The sequence below is a fragment of the Bombina bombina genome, chromosome 4, assembly GCF_027579735.1.
Source record: "Bombina bombina isolate aBomBom1 chromosome 4, aBomBom1.pri, whole genome shotgun sequence".
In the NCBI taxonomy this organism is placed as follows: Eukaryota; Metazoa; Chordata; class Amphibia; order Anura; family Bombinatoridae; genus Bombina; species Bombina bombina.
Genome location: NC_069502.1, coordinates 786,026,663 through 786,045,068, shown reverse-complemented (window position 1 = coordinate 786,045,068; position 18,406 = coordinate 786,026,663). Strand labels below are relative to the sequence as shown.

The following is an 18,406-nucleotide window of genomic DNA, read 5'->3' as shown; positions in this document are numbered from 1 at the left end:
ATGACAAACCTTTCTCCAGGCCCTCCTGAAGAAAAAAAAAAAAAAAAAAGAAAATTCGGGGTACCCTTACTCTGCTCAAATAGAGAAACCCTTCGATTCACATCAATAAAAAGGTATTTACGCCATACCTTATGGTAAATCTTCTGAGTAACAGGTTTACAAGCCTTAAGCATGGTATCAATTACATTCTCAGAGAAGCAATGTGTAGCTAAGACTAGGCGTTCAATCTCCAAGCAGTCAGCTTCAGAGAATCCAGATTTGGGTGGAGGAAAGTACCCTGAAGTAGAAGGTCTTTCCTTAGAGGCAACCTCCAAGGTAGAAGAGATGACATCCTCACCAGATCTGCGAACCAGATTCTGCGGCTTGAACCAAATCAGAGCGGCTTGATGATCTCTTGATCTTGAACCGTACTTTTGAAGCTTGGCGTTTTGGCAAGACTCCATCAGATCCAACTCCGGAACCCCCCCCCCCCCACTTGAGAGTTATTGTTGAGAATACCTCTGGATGGAGAGCCCACTCTCCTGGATGAAAGCTCTGCCTGCTCAGAAAATTTGTTTCCCGGTTGTCCACTAATGGAATGTGGATGGCAGATAAGAGACAATCTTGAGATTCTGCCAACTGAAGAATTCAAGACACCACCTTCATTACTAAGGAATTCAGAGTTCCTCTCTAGTGGTTGATGTAAGCCACGAGGTGATGTCCGATTGAAATCTGATAAACCGCACCAAGGCTTGTTGAGGCCAGGCTGTCAAAGAAATAAAGATTGCTCTCAACTGCAATATATTTATGGGAAGAGATGACTCCTCCGAGGTCCGAAAGCCCTGAGCTTTCAGAGAGTCCCAAACTGCTCCCCAGCCTAACAGGCTGGCGTCCGTGGTCACAATCACCCAGGAAGGTCTCAGGAAACATGTACCTTGAGACAGATGGTCCTGAGAAATCCACCACAAGAGAGTCTTTTGTTAGGAGATTCAGAGCTATCCTCTGCAAAAGATCTGAGTGGTCTCTGCTCCATCAACTGAGCGTTCAGAGTTGTAGCGGTCTCAGATGGTACTGAGCAAAGGTAATGATGTCCATCAGAAGCAACCATCAGACCAATCACCTCCATGCATTAAGCTACTGATGGACAGATAGAGGCCTGAAGTGAAAGGCAAGAAGTATGGCTTGTCTGACATCTGTCAGAAATATTTTTATGGATAAGGAATCTATGAGGCAACTCTTTTCCAGATTCACTTTCCCCCTCCCCCCGTGAGAACGCAGAATAGAAAACAACATCTCTGTACAAGATTTTGCTAGTTGTAAAGATGATGCCTGAATCAAGATGTCATCCGGTTAAGGAGCCACCGCTATACCCTGAGATCAGACCACCGCCAAAAGAGCACCCAGAACCTTTGTGAAAATTCTGGGAGCTTTAGCAAGTCCAAAAGGAAGGGCAACAAACTGAAAATGTTTGTAAAGAAAAGCAAAACTCAGAAACTGGTGACGTTCCCTGTGAATTGGAACATGAAGATATGCGTCCTTCAGATCTATAGTCATCATTAACTGACCCTCTTGAATCAAGGGCAGAATGGAACGAATAGTTTCCATCTTGAAAGAAAGAACCTTGAGGAATTTGTTGAGACACTAAGTCTAGAATGGGACAAAAAGTTCCCTCCTTTTTGGGTACTACAAAGATTTGAAAAAAATCCTTGACCGTGTTCCTCTCCTGGAACAATCACTCCCAATTTACCTGGTTTAAAGATAACCTTGACAGGAGAAATCTGCCCCTGGGAAGACAAGACTTGAACCCTATCCTGTAACCCTGGGATACTATGTCCACTGCCCAAGGATCTGGAATATCGCGTATCCAAGCCTTTCGAAAAAGAGAGCGCTTGCCCCCCACTTGATCCAAGCCTGGATCGGGGGTGGTCCCTTCATGCTGAATTAGAATCAGCAGAAGGCTTTTTCGCTTGCTTCCCTTTATTCCAAGGCTGACTGGATCTCTATGAGGTCCTTGATTGTTCAGGCTTGGAAGGAGGAAGACTTCTGTCCTTTGAAGTTGCGAAAGGAACGAAAAATAGAACCACAGAGCTCTGCGAGCTAGAACAGCGAAGCCAGACAACTTGGCTCCCAGTCTAATCACTTGCATGTTGGCATCACAGATAAAAGTATTGGCCAGTTTAAGAGCCCTGATCCTATCCTGGATCTCCTCTATAGTCTCTTCTGAAATAAGGTCAGTCAAGGCATTGCACCAATAAGATGCTGTCCCAGCAACTGTAGCAATACTTGCAGCAGGTTGCCACTGCAATCTCTGATGAATGTACATCTTTTTCAACTAAGTCTCTAGCTTCTTATCCATGGAATCTTTAAAAGAACAACTATTCTCAATAGGAATAGTAGTTCTCTTGGCTAGAGTAGAGATGGCTCCTACCTTAGGAACTGTTCGCCACAAGTTACTTATAGAGTCAGCAGGGGACGGGAAAAAGGAATCCCTGGCTTATGCCATTCCTGAGCTAGAATGTCCGACATACGGTCTAGAACTGGAAAAACTGCCACAGCAGAAGGTACATCTTGCACTCTGTTAAGTTTAGTAGACTTTTTTGGATTCTCAGCGACAGATGAGTCTGAGTCTTTCAAAGTAGCAAGAACCTCCTATAGAAGTAAACGGAGGTGTTCTAGTTTAAATATAAAATTAACCTCCTCTGAGTCAGTAGGATTTTCCACTACTGAATCAGAGTCAGATATCTCACCCTCAGAAGCCCCTGAGGTATCATCTTCATCAGACAATGTAGAAAGACTGACTAATGCAGCTTTAGTGGAGTTAGAACCCTTCTTAACTGAAATATTTCTTGATTTCCTCTCGCGTTTACCAGCAACAGGAAAGGCTGATAAAGCAGCAGAAACCGCAGAAGTTATTTGCGCAGCAAAATCTCCAGGTAAATAAACACCCCCAGAAAGATGTTGAGAGGAAGCGCAGGGTACTGCATGTGACCTTTGAGGGGAAAGCTGAGGCATGACAGGGACAGCATTATCCCGAGAGATAGAAGCCCAGCAAAAGGTTCCTTATCCTTAGATAAAAGCATTTTGTCTAAAGGGCAACCCAAAAAATGTTTTTACTCATACAGATAAAGTTTACTAGGATAAATAGTTCAAACTGTAGCCCAATTTCGCTAAATATATTGTTTTCAAGAAAAATTATTTACTACATGTCTCTCGGACGTTTTGAAATGGCCGCCAGCCCCTCTCCCCATCTTCCTCTTCTGCCAGTGATCGCATTAACTTTGCAATCCTCCGCGTTCCTGTTTTCAGCGCATCCGCAATGTTTCCTAGCTATTCCTATATGCACCGGTAGAGCAGGATGTTTCCTGGCACTAACATTTTGTCAGTCTGACAGCCCAGAAGTTGCAGGGCAGTTCACACTCCTGTCTCTCAGCTTGATCCTTTGTTCTCGTTGGCTAACAGAGAGAGAGTCAGTAACGCCCCACCTTAGCCCTACATGGGAACACTAGTTACACACACACAGAAAGCAGTAAGCAATGCGAGAGCAGCGTTTAGCTGTCAGTGCTTCCCTATCTGTGGTTTACTATGGATCTGTGTTGATTGTCCTCATTCTGCCCCTTTCACTTTACAGATATGGGGCTGTGGTATTCATTTCATGGTGAGTAGTCTGGTGGCACTGACCTCTGGCAGAGTGTATTAACCAGACGGGTGATAAGCATATGGCCATACAGAGGTATGCTTAACACCAGGCAATGTCTATACCACACATTGAAATGACCACAAAGGGGTGATGAGGAAGATGACAAGTAGTGGATACTGTCCATATTCCATGTTATATTGACTTCAGAAAGGTGACAAGCAGGGAACAGTTTAATGTGTGGTATAGACATTGCCCGGTGCTTAGTATACCTCTGTATGCAGTATAAATTGAAAGGGGCAGAATGAGGACAATCAGCAGAGATCCATAACGCGTGTTCCCATGGTGGGGCGTTGCTGACTCTCAGCCAACCAGCACAAAGCATCAGGCTGAGTGGCCATGTTTTTGCCCAACACCGGTGACAGAGCACTTCCTACTTCTGCATAGGATTGTAATAGGTATGTATCTTGATATGAAAATAAGCTTATACTTCACATAACACTTAAAAAATCTTTGCAGAAGTAGGAACTGTTCTGAGACCGGTAGATGGAGAGAAGCCCCCCTGGTCCGGTGCATATAGGAACCGCTAGGATACTGAGCAGTTATTTTTTGTTCCTGCTTCAAAGGCCACATGCACTAAAATCAGCGCATTGCGCATGCGCCAAGACCGGGAACGCGGAAGATCACAAAGTTACTACGATCACTGGCAGAAGAGGAAGGGAGGAAGATGGGGAGAGGAGGAGGCTGGCAGCCATTTCAAAATGGCAGAGGTAAGTAAGTAATTTTACTTGAAAACTATATTATTTAGAGAAATTAGGCTACAGTTTAAAATATTTATCCTAGTAAACTTTATCTGTATGAGTAAAAAAAAAGTAAAAACACACAAACTTGGAAATAAAACTTAAATATCCTGTATCTTAAATAACATCTTGCAAACAAAACCGGTACCTAAATAACCTCAGCTATGCTGAGAGCTTTACCCCTACTGAAAAAAACGGAGGAAAATATGTCACTATTAAATGAGGAATCCGACATTCCAGAACCGTAATGCAGATGGATACACAGCACTGCTAGTAGAACTCCGCTCTCTGATCAGACTAGAAGCCGAAAACGGAAGAGCGGGAAGTGGTCATGTGACCGCAAAAGGCAAAAAAATAAATGTGCCATTAGAGAAAGCGCGCAAGTCTCTGGGTAGCAAAAATACTGCTTGTCTAGCAAAAACAAAAACGGACACCCCGAGTGTCAGAAAACAACTGTAACATATGATTGACCACATGATGAAATAGCAAGACTCCTCTATAGGGTACAATAAGTTTAACACATACCTCATGAAAAAAAAAAAAAATTAACTTATTTCATGTCATATTCCCTCTAGCCAGCATCAAATATATGTAATACCTCTCAAACACCTCTCATCACAGAGATTGCTATATTGCCCAAGAACAAATCCCTGAATAAAGGGATTATTAATTTCCAAATAAAAGTCCATGGAAATTAACCCTTTAAATGCTGTCCTTCAAAGCTAGAAGGAAAGAGCACTTACCTGTGGATCCAGCTGCAGGGCAGGTACAGCTTCTTAGGTTTGGCAGAATCAAACATCCGACAGGGACATATAGAAAAAGAAAAACAGAGTAACCAACCCTGGTTTTCCATATAGGGGTAGATAATGTTAATAATTAATAATAATAATGTTAGAAGACGAGGAGGTCTTTGCTTAAAAGGATAATGAACCCAAAATTTTTCTTTCATGATTCAGATAGAGCATGTAATTATAAGCAACTTTCTAATTTACGTCTATTATCAATTTTTCTTCGTTCTCTTGCCATCTTTATTTTAAAAAGAAGGCATCTAAGCTAAGGAGTCAGCACATTCTTGATTCAGAACCATGGACAGCACTTTTTTATTGGTGCTGTCCAATTAGCAAAGACAACCCAGGTTGTTTACCAAAATGGGCCGGCATCTAAACTTACATTCTTGCTTTTCAAATAAACATACCAAGAGAATAAAGAAAATTTGATAATAGGAATTAATTAGAAAGTTGCTTAAAATTACATGCTCTATCTGAATCATGAAAGAAAAAAATTGGGTACAGTGTCCCTTTAACTTCTAACTGCTCAAAGCCACCATTACTCTTACTAAAGAGATTGATATGGACACAGCATAACCCCAATCCTTGCTTGCAGGAAAAAGTACCCATTAAAGAGTAATGTCTTCAGACACCATCGTCGCACATACTCCCTTGACAGAGGCAAAGAAAATGACTGGGGATTATGGGTAGGATAAGTGACACTTAACAGCTTTGCTGGGGTGCTCTTTGCTGCCTCCTGCTGGCCAGTAGTTGAATATCCTATTAGTAATTGGAACTCGTGGACTCTCCATGCCATAGGAAAGAAATTGGGTTTAATATCCCTTTAAAATTGCCTGGGATAAGCATAAGGCTATCCTATGAACTAGATAAGTTTATACTTTAAGGAAATTTTAGGCAAACTTGCTGGGCCTATGGCTCTTATTTGCCGTAAAAATCTATCGGCTAGATCACAAGTTTTGCGTTAGCCTTAAAAAGCAGCGTTGAGAGGTCCCAACGCTGCTTTTTAACGCCCGCTGGTATTAAGAGTCCTGCAGCTACAGGTGTACCGCTCACTTTTCTTCCACGACTCGAGGCTACCGCAAATGCCCTTACGCCAATTGTGTATCCTATCTTTTTAATGGGATTTGCCTAACGCTGGTATTACGAGTCTTGGAAGAAGTGAGCGGTAGACCCTCTCCTGTCAAGACTCCTACTGCATTTGAAAGTCAGTAGTTAAAGAGTTTTATGGGCTAACGCCGGAATATAAAGCTCTTAACTAAAGTGCTACAAAGTACACTAACACCCATAAACTACCTATTAACCCCTAAACTGAGGCCCCCCCCCCACATCGCAAACACTAAAATAAATTTTTTTAACCCCTAATCTGCAGACCGGACATCGCCGCCACCTACATTATACCTATGAACCCCTAATCTGCTGCCCCTAACATCGCCGACACCTACATTATATTTATTAACCCCTAATCTGCCGCCCCCAACGTCGCCGCCACCTACCTACAATTATTAACCCCTAATCTGCCGACCGGACATCACCGCCACTTTAATAAATGTATTAACCCCTAAACCGCCACACTCCCACCTTGCAAACATTAGTTAAATTTTATTAACCCCTAATCTGCCGTCCCTAACATCTCCAACACCTACCTACATTTATTAACCCCTAATCTGCCGCACCCAACGTCGCCGCTACTATACTAAATTCATTAACCCCTAAACCTAAGTCTAACCCTAACCCCCCCTAACTTAAATCTAATTTAAATAAATATAAAGAAAATTACTACTATTGACTAAATTATTCCTATTTAAAACTAAATACTTACCTATAAAAACAGAATTTATGCTTACCTGATGAATTACTTTCTCTTGCAGTGTATCCAGTCCACGGATTCATCCTTACTTGTGGGATATTCTCATTCCCTACAGGAAGTGGCAAAGAGAGCACACAGCAGAGCTGTCCATATAGCTCCCCCTCTGGCTCCGCCCCCCAGTCATTCGACCGACGGTTAGGAGAAAAAGGAGAAACCATAGGGTGCAGTGGTGACTGTAGTTTAAACAAGAAAATTTTAACCTGACTTAATTGCCAGGGCGGGCCGTGGACTGGATACACCGCAAGAGAAAGTAATTTATCAGGTAAGCATAAATTCTGTTTTCTCTTGCAAGGTGTATCCAGTCCACGGATTCATCCTTACTTGTGGGATACCAATACCAAAGCTTTAGGACACGGATGAAGGGAGGGAAGAAGCAAAAGTATCGAATTTGTAAAATTTGGCAAAACTATGCAGTGAAGACCAAGACGCTGCTTTACAAATCTGTTCAACAGAAGCCTCATTCTTGAAGGCCCAAGTGGAAGCCACAGCTCTGGTGGAATGAGCTGTAATTCGTTCAGGAGGCTGCTGCCTAGCAGTCTCATAAGCCAATCGGATGATGCTTTTCAACCAGAAGGAAAGAGAGGTAGCAGTCGCTTTTTGACCTCTCCTCTTACCAGAATAGACAACAAACAAAGATGATGTTTGTCTGAAATCCTTAGTTGCTTGTAAATAGAATTTCAAAGCACGAACCACATCAAGATTGTGTAAAAGCCGTTCCTTCTTAGAAGCTGGATTAGGACACAGAGAAGGAACAATGATTTCCTGGTTAATGTTCTTATTAGAAACAACTTTAGGAAGAGAACCAGGTTTGGTACGCAAAACTACCTTATCTGCATGGAACACCAGATAGGGTGAATTACACTGCAAAGCAGACAATTCTGAAACTCTTCGAGCAGAAGATATAGCTACCAAAAACAAAACTTTCCAAGATAATAACTTAATATCTATGGAATGTAAAGGTTCAAACTGAACCGCTTGAAGAACTGAAAGAACTAAATTTAGACTCCATGGAGGAGCCACAGGTTTATAGACAGGCTTGATTCTGACTAACGTCTGAACATCTGGTACTTCTGCCAGACGCTTGTGTAAAAGGATAGACAGAGCGGATATCTGCCCCTTTAAGGAACTAGCTGATAAACCTTTCTCCAATCCTTCTTGGAGAAAAGACAATATCCTTGGAATCCTAATCTTACTCCAAGAGTAACCCTTGGATTCACACCAACAAAGATATTTCCGCCATATCTTATGGTAAATTTTCCTGGCGACAGGTTTTCTAGCTTGGATCAGAGTATCTATGACTAATTCAGAGAACCCACGCTTGGATAGAATTAAGCGTTCAATCTCCAAGCAGTCAGCTGCAGAGAAACTAGATTTGGATGCTTGAATGGACCCTGTATTAGAAGATCCTGCCTCATTGGCAGTGTCCATGGTGGGACAGATGACATGTCCACTAGGTCTGCATACCAAGTCCTGCGTGGCCAGGCAGGCGCTATCAGAATTACCGAGGCCATCTCCTGTTTGATTCTGGCTACCAGCCGAGGGAGAAGGGGAAACGGTGGAAAGACATAGGCCAGATTGAAGGACCAAGGCGCTACTAGAGCATCTATCAATGCCGCCTTGGGGTCCCTGGACCCGTAAAGAGGAAGTTTGGTGTTCTGACGGGACGCCATCAGATCCAACTCTGGAATGCCCCATAGCTGAGTCAGCTAAGCAAATACCTCCAGGTGGAGTTCCCACTCCCCCGGGTGAAAAGTCTGACGACTTAGGAAATCCGCTTCCCAGTTGTCTACTCCTGGGATGTGAATTGCAGATAGATGGCAAGAGTGATCCTCCACCCACCTGATTATCTTGGTTACTTCCTTCATCGCTAAGGAACTCTTTGTTCCTCCCTGATGATTTATGTATGCTACAGTCGTGCTGTTGTCCGACTGAAATCTGATGAACTTGGCCGCCGCTAGCTGAGGCCATGCCTGGAGCGTGTTTAATATCGCTCTCAGTTCCAAAATGTTTATCGGGAGAAGAGACTCTTCCAGAGACCATAGGCCCTGAGCTTTCAGGGAGCCCCAGACCGCGCCCCAGCCTAACAGACTGGCGTCGGTCGTTACAATGATCCACTCCGGTCTGCGGAAGCACATTCCCTGCGACAGGTGATCCTGAGACAACCACCAGAGAAGAGAATCTCTGGTTCTCTGGTCCAGTTGGAGTTGAGGAGACAAATCTGCATAATCTCCATTCCACTGTTTGAGCATGCACAATTGCAGTGGCCTGAGATGAATTTGAGCAAAAAGGACTACGTCCATTTCTGCTACCATCAATCCGATTACCTCCATGCACTGAGCTACAGATGGCCGAGGAATGGAATGAAGAACTCGGCAAGTACTTAGAAGCTTTAACCTTCTGACCTCCGTCAGAAATATTTTCATTTCTACCGAGTCTATTAATGTTCCCGGGGACAGAGAACTTTTTTCGGTGTTCACCTTCCACCCGTGAGACCTAAGAAAGGCCAGAACAATATCCGTATGAGCCTTGGCTCTGGGAAAAGACGCCTGTATTAAGATGTCGTCCAGATAGGGTGCTACTGCAATGCCCCGCGGTCTCAGTACCGCTAGAAGGGACCCTAGCACCTTTGTGAAAATTCTGGGAGCGGTGGCCAACCCGAAGGGAAGGGCCACGAACTGGTAATGCTTGTCCATAAAAGCGAACCTTAGGACCTGATGGTGATCTTTGTGGATAGGAATATGAAGGTATGCATCCTTTAGATCCACGGTAGTCATATTGACCTTCCTGGATCATCGGTAAGATTGTCCGAATGGTTTCCATCTTGAAAGATGGAACTCTGAGGAATTTGTTTAGAATTTTTAGATCCAGGATTGGTCTGAAAGTTCCTTCCTTTTTGGGAACCACAAATAGGTTTGAGTAAAAACCCAGTCCTTGTTCTGTAATTGGAACTGGATATATCACTCCCATCTTGAGTAGATCTTCTACAAAGCGTAAGAACGCCTCTTTCTTTGTCTGGTCTGTAGACAGACGAGAAATGTGGAACCTTCCCCTTGGAGGAGAGTCCTTGAATTCTAGAAGATATCCCTAGGCAACTATATCTAATGCCCAGGGATCGGGAACATCTCTTGCACAAGCCTGAGCAAAGAGAGAGAGTCTGCCCCCTACCAGATCCGGTCCCGGGTCGGGGGCTACCCCTTCATGCTGTCTTAGTAGCAGCCGCAGGCTTCTTGGCCTGTTTACCCTTGTTCCAGCCCTGCAAAGGCTTCCAGGTTGCCTTGGGCTGTGTAGTGTTACCCTCTTGCTTTGCGGTAGCAGAGGCTGAAGCAGGACCGCTCCTGAAGTTGCGAAAGGAACAAAAATTAGCCTTGTTTTTAGCCTTAAAAGGCCTATCTTGCGGGAGGGCATGGCCCTTTCCTCCAGTGATATCCGAAATAATCTCTTTTAACTCGGGCCCGAAAAGGGTCTTTCCCTTGAAAGTAATATTCAGTAATTTTGTTTTAGACGACACGTCGGCCGACCATGATTTAAGCCAAAGCGCTCTGCGCGCCATGATGGCAAAACCAGAATTTTTCATCGCTAACTTAGCTAATTGCAAAGCGGCATCTGTGATAAAAGAATTAGCCAGCTTTAAAGCCTTAATTCTATCCATAATTTCGTCATATGAGGTCTCTGTCTGGAGCGACTCCTCCAGCGCCTCAAACCAGAAAGCTGCTGCAGTAGTTACAGGAATAATGCAGGCAATAGGTTGGAGAAGGAAACCTTGTTGAAGAAATATTTTCTTTAGTAAACCTTCTAATTTTTTATTCATAGGATCTTTGAAAGCACAACTGTCTTCAATTGGTATGGTTGTGCGCTTGGCTAGTGTTGAAACTGCCCCCTCTACCTTAGGGACCGTCTGCCACGCGTCCCGCCTGGGATCAGTTATGGGGAACATTTTCTTAAAGATAGGTGGGGGAACATTTTCTTAAAGATAGGTGGGGGAACAAAAAGGTACACCTGGTCTTTCCCACTCCCTAGCAACAATATCCGCCACCCTCTTAGGGATCGGAAACGCATCCGTGTATACAGGGACTTCTAGATATTTGTCCATTTTACACAATTTCTCTGGGACCACCATAGGGTCACAATCATCCAGAGTTGATAAGACCTCCCTAAGCAGTACGCGGAGGTGTTCCAATTTAAATGCTAGAGAATCTGATTCTGCCCGCTGAGAAAATTTTCCTGAATCAGAAATTTCTCCCTCAGACATAACATCCCTCGCCCCTACTTCAGAGTGTTGTGAGGGTACATCAGATAAGCCTCCCAAAGCTTACGACTGCTCCTCATCTGTTCTCAAAACAGAGCTATCGCGTGTTTTAGGGAAAACTGGCAGTTTAGATAGAAAGGCCGCAAGGGAATTATCCATAACTGCCGCCAGTTGTTGCAATGTAATAGGTGCTAATGCACTAGAGGTACTAGGTATCGCTTGAACGGGCATAACTGGTGATGACACATGGGGAGAGGACGGCGGACTATCCTTATTACCTTCAGTCAAAGAATCATCTAGGGCTATATTTTTTAGTGACACAATATGATCTTTAAAGTGTATAGACACATTAGTGCACTTGGGACACATTTTGAGTGGGGGTTCCACCATGGCTTCTGAACACATAGAGCAAGGCTTTTCCTTAGTGTCAGACATGTTAAACAGTTTGGTATTATACACAAGCAGGCTTGGAAAAACACTTTATGTAATAAAAAATACAATTTGCAATAAATGGTACTGTGCCTTTAAGATAATAAAAGCGCACACAATTTTACAAAATGTTGAAAAATGAACCAAATCTCTTGAAATTTTTACAGTATGTGCCTAATGCTTCGATATGATTGCACAGCAAGTTTCAGCCTGATTAACCCTTTAATGCCCAAACCGGAGCCGCCTAAAGCAAACAACCGGTTAATAAACTACAGCACCTTGCCACAGCAGCCTGCTGTGGCCCTACCTTCCCTTAAGGATTGAATTTGAGAAAATCAAGCCTACCGAAGGCCTCAAGCAGTCTCTGGACCCATGTGAAGCAGCATGCAGGGAAATCTTGTCAGAATAAAGTGCACAACTGAGGCGCAAAATTAGGCCCCTCCCACTCTGGAGCTGTGGGGCCTTCATAACCCAATTTAGGTGACTAAAAATAATGCCATGTGGAATAAAACCCCAATAAAACACATCAAAAGTGCTTAAAAGTGTCAATAAAGAGTATTTTTCTAAACAAAATAATCTATTGCCCTGTTAAAGAGATAACCAGTCTATTGAGCCCACTTAAATAAGCCTCTAGTTCTATACTAAGTTTCAGAACATGGCTTACCCTTCCCACATGGGGAATCTTGTCAGTCTTCTAGCATTATCTTGTCTTGACTAGAAAAAATATGACTGAAACATACCTCAAAGCAGTTAAGCCTGCAAACTGTTCCCCCCAACTGAAGTTTTCTGGTACTCCTCAGTTCTGTGTGGGAACAGCAATGGATTTTAGTTACAACATGCTAAAATCATTTTCCTCTCAGCAGAATTCTTCATCATATTTCTGACAGAGAGTAAATAGCACAAACCGGTACTATTTAAAAATAACAAACTTTTGATTGAAGATATAAAAACTACAAATCTAATACTACGTTCACTTTACCCTCCCGTGGAGATGCTACTTGTTAGAGCGGCAAAGAGAATGACTGGGGGGCGGAGCCAGAGGGGGAGCTATATGGACAGCTCTGCTGTGTGCTCTCTTTGCCACTTCCGGTAGGGAATGAGAATATCCCACAAGTAAGGATGAATCCGTGGACTGGATACACCTTGCAAGAGAAATAAACCCTAATATAGCTAAGTTACATTGTAGCTATTTTAGGATTTATTTTTATTTTACAGGCAACTTTGTATTTATTTTAACTAGGTAGAATAGTTATTAAATAGTTATTAACTATTTAATAGCTACCTAGCTAAAATAAATACAAATTTACCTGTAAAATAAATCCTAACCTAAGTTACAAATACACCACACTGGAACAGCCAATAGAATGAGAGGTCAATCCTATTGGCTGATTGGATCAGCCAATCTGATTGAACTTCAATCCGATTGGCTGAATACATCAGCCAATAGGATTTTTCCTACCTTAATTCCGATTGGCTGATAGGATTCTATCAGCCAATCGGAATTCAAGGGACGCCATCTTGTATGACGTCATTTAAAGGAACCTTCATTCTTCATTAGGACTTAGTTTGAAGAGGATGCTCCGCGTCAGCTGGATTGAAGATGGACCCGCTCCGCAAGGATGAAGATAGAAGATGCCGCCTGGATGAAGCCTTCTGCCGTCTCGAGGACCTCTTCTACCCCGATCGGATGAAGACTTCTGCCGTATGGAGGACCACTTGTGCCCGGCTGGGTGAAGACGGCTCAAGGTAGGGTGATCTTCAGGGTGTTAGTGTTAGGTTTTTTTAAGGGGGGATTGGGTGGGTTGTAATGTTGGGGGGGTATTGTATTTTTTTTTTTTTGCAGATAAAAGAGCCGATTACTTTGGGGCAATGCCCCGCAAAAGGCCCTTTTAAGGGCTATTTGTAATTTAGTATAGGGTAGGGAATTTTATTATTTTGGGGGGCTTTTTTATTTTATTAGGGGGATTAGATTAGGTGTATTAGTTTAAAATTCTTGTAATTCTTTTTTTATTTTCTGTAATTTAGTGGGGGGGTTTTCCGTAATTTAGTTTAATTTAATTGTAATTAATTGTAGGTAGTTTAGGTAATTAGTTTAATTATAGTTTAGTGTTAAGTGTATTTGTAACTTAGGTTAGGATTTATTTTACAGGTAAATTTGTATTTATTTTAGCTAGGTAGCTATTAAATAGTTAATAACTTTAATAACTATTCTACCTAGTTAAAATAAATACAAAGTTGCCTGTAAAATAAAAATAAATCCTAAAATAGCTACAATGTAACTATTAGTTATATTGTAGCTATATTAGGGTTTATTTTATAGGTATTTAGTTTTTAATAGGAATAATTTAGTTAATAGTAATAGTCTTTAGCTTTATTTAAATTAGATTTAAGTTAGGGGGGTTAGGGTTAGACTTAGGTTTAGATGTTAATAAATTTAGTATAGTGGCGGCAATGTTAGGGACAGCAGATTAGGGGTTCATAAGTATAATGAAGGTGGCAGCGGTGTCCGGAGCGGCAGATTAGGGGTTAATAGTATAATGCAGGTGGCGACGATGTCGGGGGCAGCAGATTAGGGGTTAATAAGTGTAAGATTAGGGGTGTTTAGACTCGGGGTTCATGTTAGGGTGTTAGGTGTAGACGTAAAATGTATTTCCCCATAGGAATCAATGGGCCTGCTTTTTTGCAGGTGTTAGGTTTTTTTTTCAGCCGGCTCAGCCCCATTGTTTCCTATGGGGAAATCGTGCACAAGCACGTTTAGCCAGCTCACCGCTGACTTAAGCAACGCTGGTATCGAGGTGAGATGTGGAGCTAAATTTTGCTCAACGCTCACTTTTCTGAGGCTAAATCAGCCATTCAGAAAACTCGTAATACCAGCGTTGTTTTACGTAAGCGGTGAAACAAAAAGGCTCGTTAGCACCGCACGGCTCTACCGACAAAACTTGTGATCTAGCCGTATGTTTCTATGTTTAAAATACATTCCCACTGCTTAGCCATCTCATGGAATGGAGCCAGAACTTTGATTTTCCTTTTCTGAAGCAACACGTTGGTCAAGATGGATGTGTGCTTTGGGTCAATCATGTTGGAATGTGAAATTCTTCATCTTCTGCTTTCTGAAAGAGCTCACAAGGTTTTGTGCCAATGTCTTGATATTTGGAGCTATTCATTATCCCATTAGCCTCTGACCCAGCTAAAGAGAAGCAGCCCCAAAGCATGATGTCAACACCCTTATTGCTTAAAGGGGCTGTAAACTTACAAACTAATGTTATATAATTCTGCACATAGTGCAGAATTATGTAACATTAGCTTACCGGCACATTTATACTTTAAAGTATTGCAGATAAATTATATCTAAAACCTTTTTACCAGAACGCCGCTCCTCGCTCTACTGAGCGGGTCTGGTTTTTACACAGCACAGCAACACTGTGTGCCAATGAATGTAGCTTGGTTCCGCTCTGTTGCTGCGATACGCTGTGTAAAAACCAGACCCGCTCAGTAGAGCAAGGAGCAGCGTTCTAGATATAATTTCTCTGCAATACTTTAAAAGTATAAATGTGACGGTAAGCTAATGTTATATAATTCTGCACTAAGTGCAGAATTAAATAACATTAGTTTGTAAGTTTACTGCCCCTTTAAAGTTGGTATGGTGTTGCTTGAATGATGAGCTTTACAGATAAAAAAAAAAACAGTGACATTTTATAAGTGTTTAGACTTTTCATGTCCACTGTACATACATACACACACACACATCCAGTCCAAATGACCAAACAAGGGAAAAGTTAATACATTGTGGGATGTACTGTGCCGTTTGTTAACTACTTATGGAACTAGAACCTTGGTAACAAGTATAATATAAATACACATTCTAAGAAAAAAACATTTAGCCACCACTTACATTATTTTGCTCTGTAGGGAAAGCACCAATTCCAACTCTTGTAGTGTATGCTTTCACAACTCCATACACTTCCCCAACACTCTGAGGTGGAATTCCCAACCCTGTACAGACTCCTCCAACTGTACAATTTGATGAAGTTACGAATGGGTATGTCCCTTAATGTAAAAAATAAAATTGGGTCAAATATTACTTGCTCCATCATCATAGGCTCTGTCAGGTAGTCCTTTCTTGAGGAAACAAAAACCCACCTGACTTATACAGTAATTCAAGTGCATGCTAAACGCATGCATCGTCACTCTGGGGTCTATAGACTTATTTGATTGAGAAAGCGGGGATGACAACTTAAACAGGTTGAATAGACCTTAGCAACTATGGCAGACTGTTCTGGGGAGCCACGTGTCTGCTTAAAACACATTGTAATTACAAGACTTTTCTGTGGTCTTGCATTCAAATTATTCTACCAGCAGCGTTTGAATGTTTTCTAAATACATTAGCATATAGATTGTTTCAAATGTATGGGGAAGCAACAAGGAGGCTAGCCACTGCCATTTAAAGTTGCATGGCTTTGCAGCATTTAAACCAGCTTTACTAGTTTACAGCTTTAAGGACAATAAGGGACAAATATTTGAAATCTGCAGTGTGCAATTTCAATACTCACGACAGAAAAATCCACAACTGTCAGAATTAATTACATGAAAAGGACAAATAAAGATTGTAATATAAACTATTTCATTGTGGATAATGATTTCTTTAAGTGTTTCATGTCCCTTTGTAGGGACATGAAACTCACAATTTATCTTTCATGATTTAGACAATGCACACAAACTTAAACTTTCCAGTGTACTACTTTTATCTAATTTGCTTTGTTCTCTTGGTATTCTTTGTAGAAAAACATCTATATCAGGAGCTAGCTACTGATTGGTGGCTGCACAAATATGCCTCTTGTGATTGGCTTACCAAAGTGTTCACCTAGTTCCCAGTAGTGCATTGCTACTACTTCAAGAAAGGATTCCAAGAGAATGAAGTGGGCGTCCCAGCCTAACCTCATCAACTGTGCTAAACTGGGAGCTTCTATGTACGTTTTTTAAAGGTTTTATACTGGATTTTTTGTATCGGTGCATATTCCTCTTTATAGTAGTGTCTATTACATGCAGTGATATGAAAATTACTGTATACTGTCCCTTTAAAGCCAACTCCTAACAGTGATGCACTACTGGTCCCTAGCTGCATAACCACCAATCCCCTAGATAGCTTCCCAGCTCCCAGTAGTTTATTGCTGCTCTTAAGCCTACCTATGTGTTCTTTTTAACAAAGGATACCAAAAGAACATAGTAAATTTGATAACAGAAGTAAATGGAAAAGGCTCTTAAAAGTATATGCTGTCTGAGCCATGATAGTTTGACTTCCATGCCCCAATTCCTCACAAATTGAATAAACCTGATTTAGGCATAGAAATATAATTTACACCTCAATAGCAAAATACGTGTGAGATAACTACATTTACACAGACCCAGAAAACATAAATGAATGTTACAGGAAAAGGGGAGAGTCTATCTGATCATCATATATGCACTGTAGTGGACTTCAGCTGGACAACCATGGTGAAGACATTGGTTCTTTTGCAACTATGCTTAGAGTTTCTTTAGCTGGCTGTAAAGCACTTAAGTTGTGTATCCACAATACATTTTAAAATAGAATTTAAAAAACATTTTATTCATGTTCTATTTTAGCACGCCTAGAAGAGAAATATGTACACTTTTTGCTAATCATTGAGGGATTAAAAAAAAAAAAAAAAAAAAACTGCCTTACCAAAATCAATATCCAGGAGTGCTGCATTGGCTCCTTCGACTAAAATTTTTTTTGGTGGGCCATGTAAAGCTTCATATATAAAATAAACGCCATCCTTCACCATTGGTTTAACTCTTTCGGCATATTCCTGCAAAAAAAAAAAAAAACTATGCAAACTTTCAATACCCTGACTGCTATGGTTAGAAAAAGTAGGAGAACTTCAGTCTACCAACCTGACCTAAGGGTAGGAATAATAATGCAGTTTGTCAGCCAAGAGGCAGGTCTTGATGGACTACCATTAGCCCAAAGTTTCCTCTGAAGAGACATCCCATACAACATGAAATTTTGCGAGTGGTATTTTTAAAGTCTTAAAAGTATTTCTTTATTGAGGTAATGCTCCTAATGACCTTTCCTAGGGAAGGGCAACAGTAATAGAAAGATAATAACCTCCATATCTGCTGCCCTTCCACACTTTATTGGCTGCCCATGCACATCAGTTAGCAACGTGGAAGTAAGCAGGAATTACAAAGCTCCATTCAACAATAATAGTCATTTAATTTATTTGCAACTTACTTTTTTTTATGGTGAGCTGTGACCTTCTGATACCTCTCCGTTTCCTGTGGTCTTTCCTTAGATTTGAGCCACTCTAGAGTAATTATTTCTTGACCCATAGTAGATTGCAGCAAAAATAAAATTTGATTGACTAGCCTCCTAGTCCATCTCAAAACGGTAAATTTTAGACTCTGTGCCTGTTCAGGGCTTCATAAGTTAAGAAAAAAAAATGACCAGTAAAGATTTTATATTTCTTTTTCAAGATACGATGAGTCCAAGGATGTCATCCTTACTTGTGGGATTACGCCTCCTGGTCAGCAGGATGAGGCAAAGAGCACCACAGCAAAGCTGTGTATATAGCTCCTCCCTTCCCTCCCACCCCAGTCATTCTCTTTGCCTGTGTTAGTTAGATAGGAGATGGCAAAGTGAGG

At 41.7% G+C, this 18,406-nt stretch overlaps 1 protein-coding gene across 1 annotated transcript in view; it reads right to left on the bottom strand.

The window, feature by feature from the left end:
* Positions 1-18,406, bottom strand: part of ADSS2 (adenylosuccinate synthase 2) — a 306,217-nt gene that overhangs the window by 106,060 nt on the left and 181,751 nt on the right. The window contains exons 8-9 of the mRNA XM_053711169.1: positions 17,445-17,571; positions 15,636-15,790 (exon numbers count right to left, since the gene is read on the bottom strand). Coding sequence (XP_053567144.1) covers positions 15,636-15,790; positions 17,445-17,571 — 282 coding nt within the window. The remainder of the gene's footprint in view (positions 1-15,635; positions 15,791-17,444; positions 17,572-18,406) is intronic.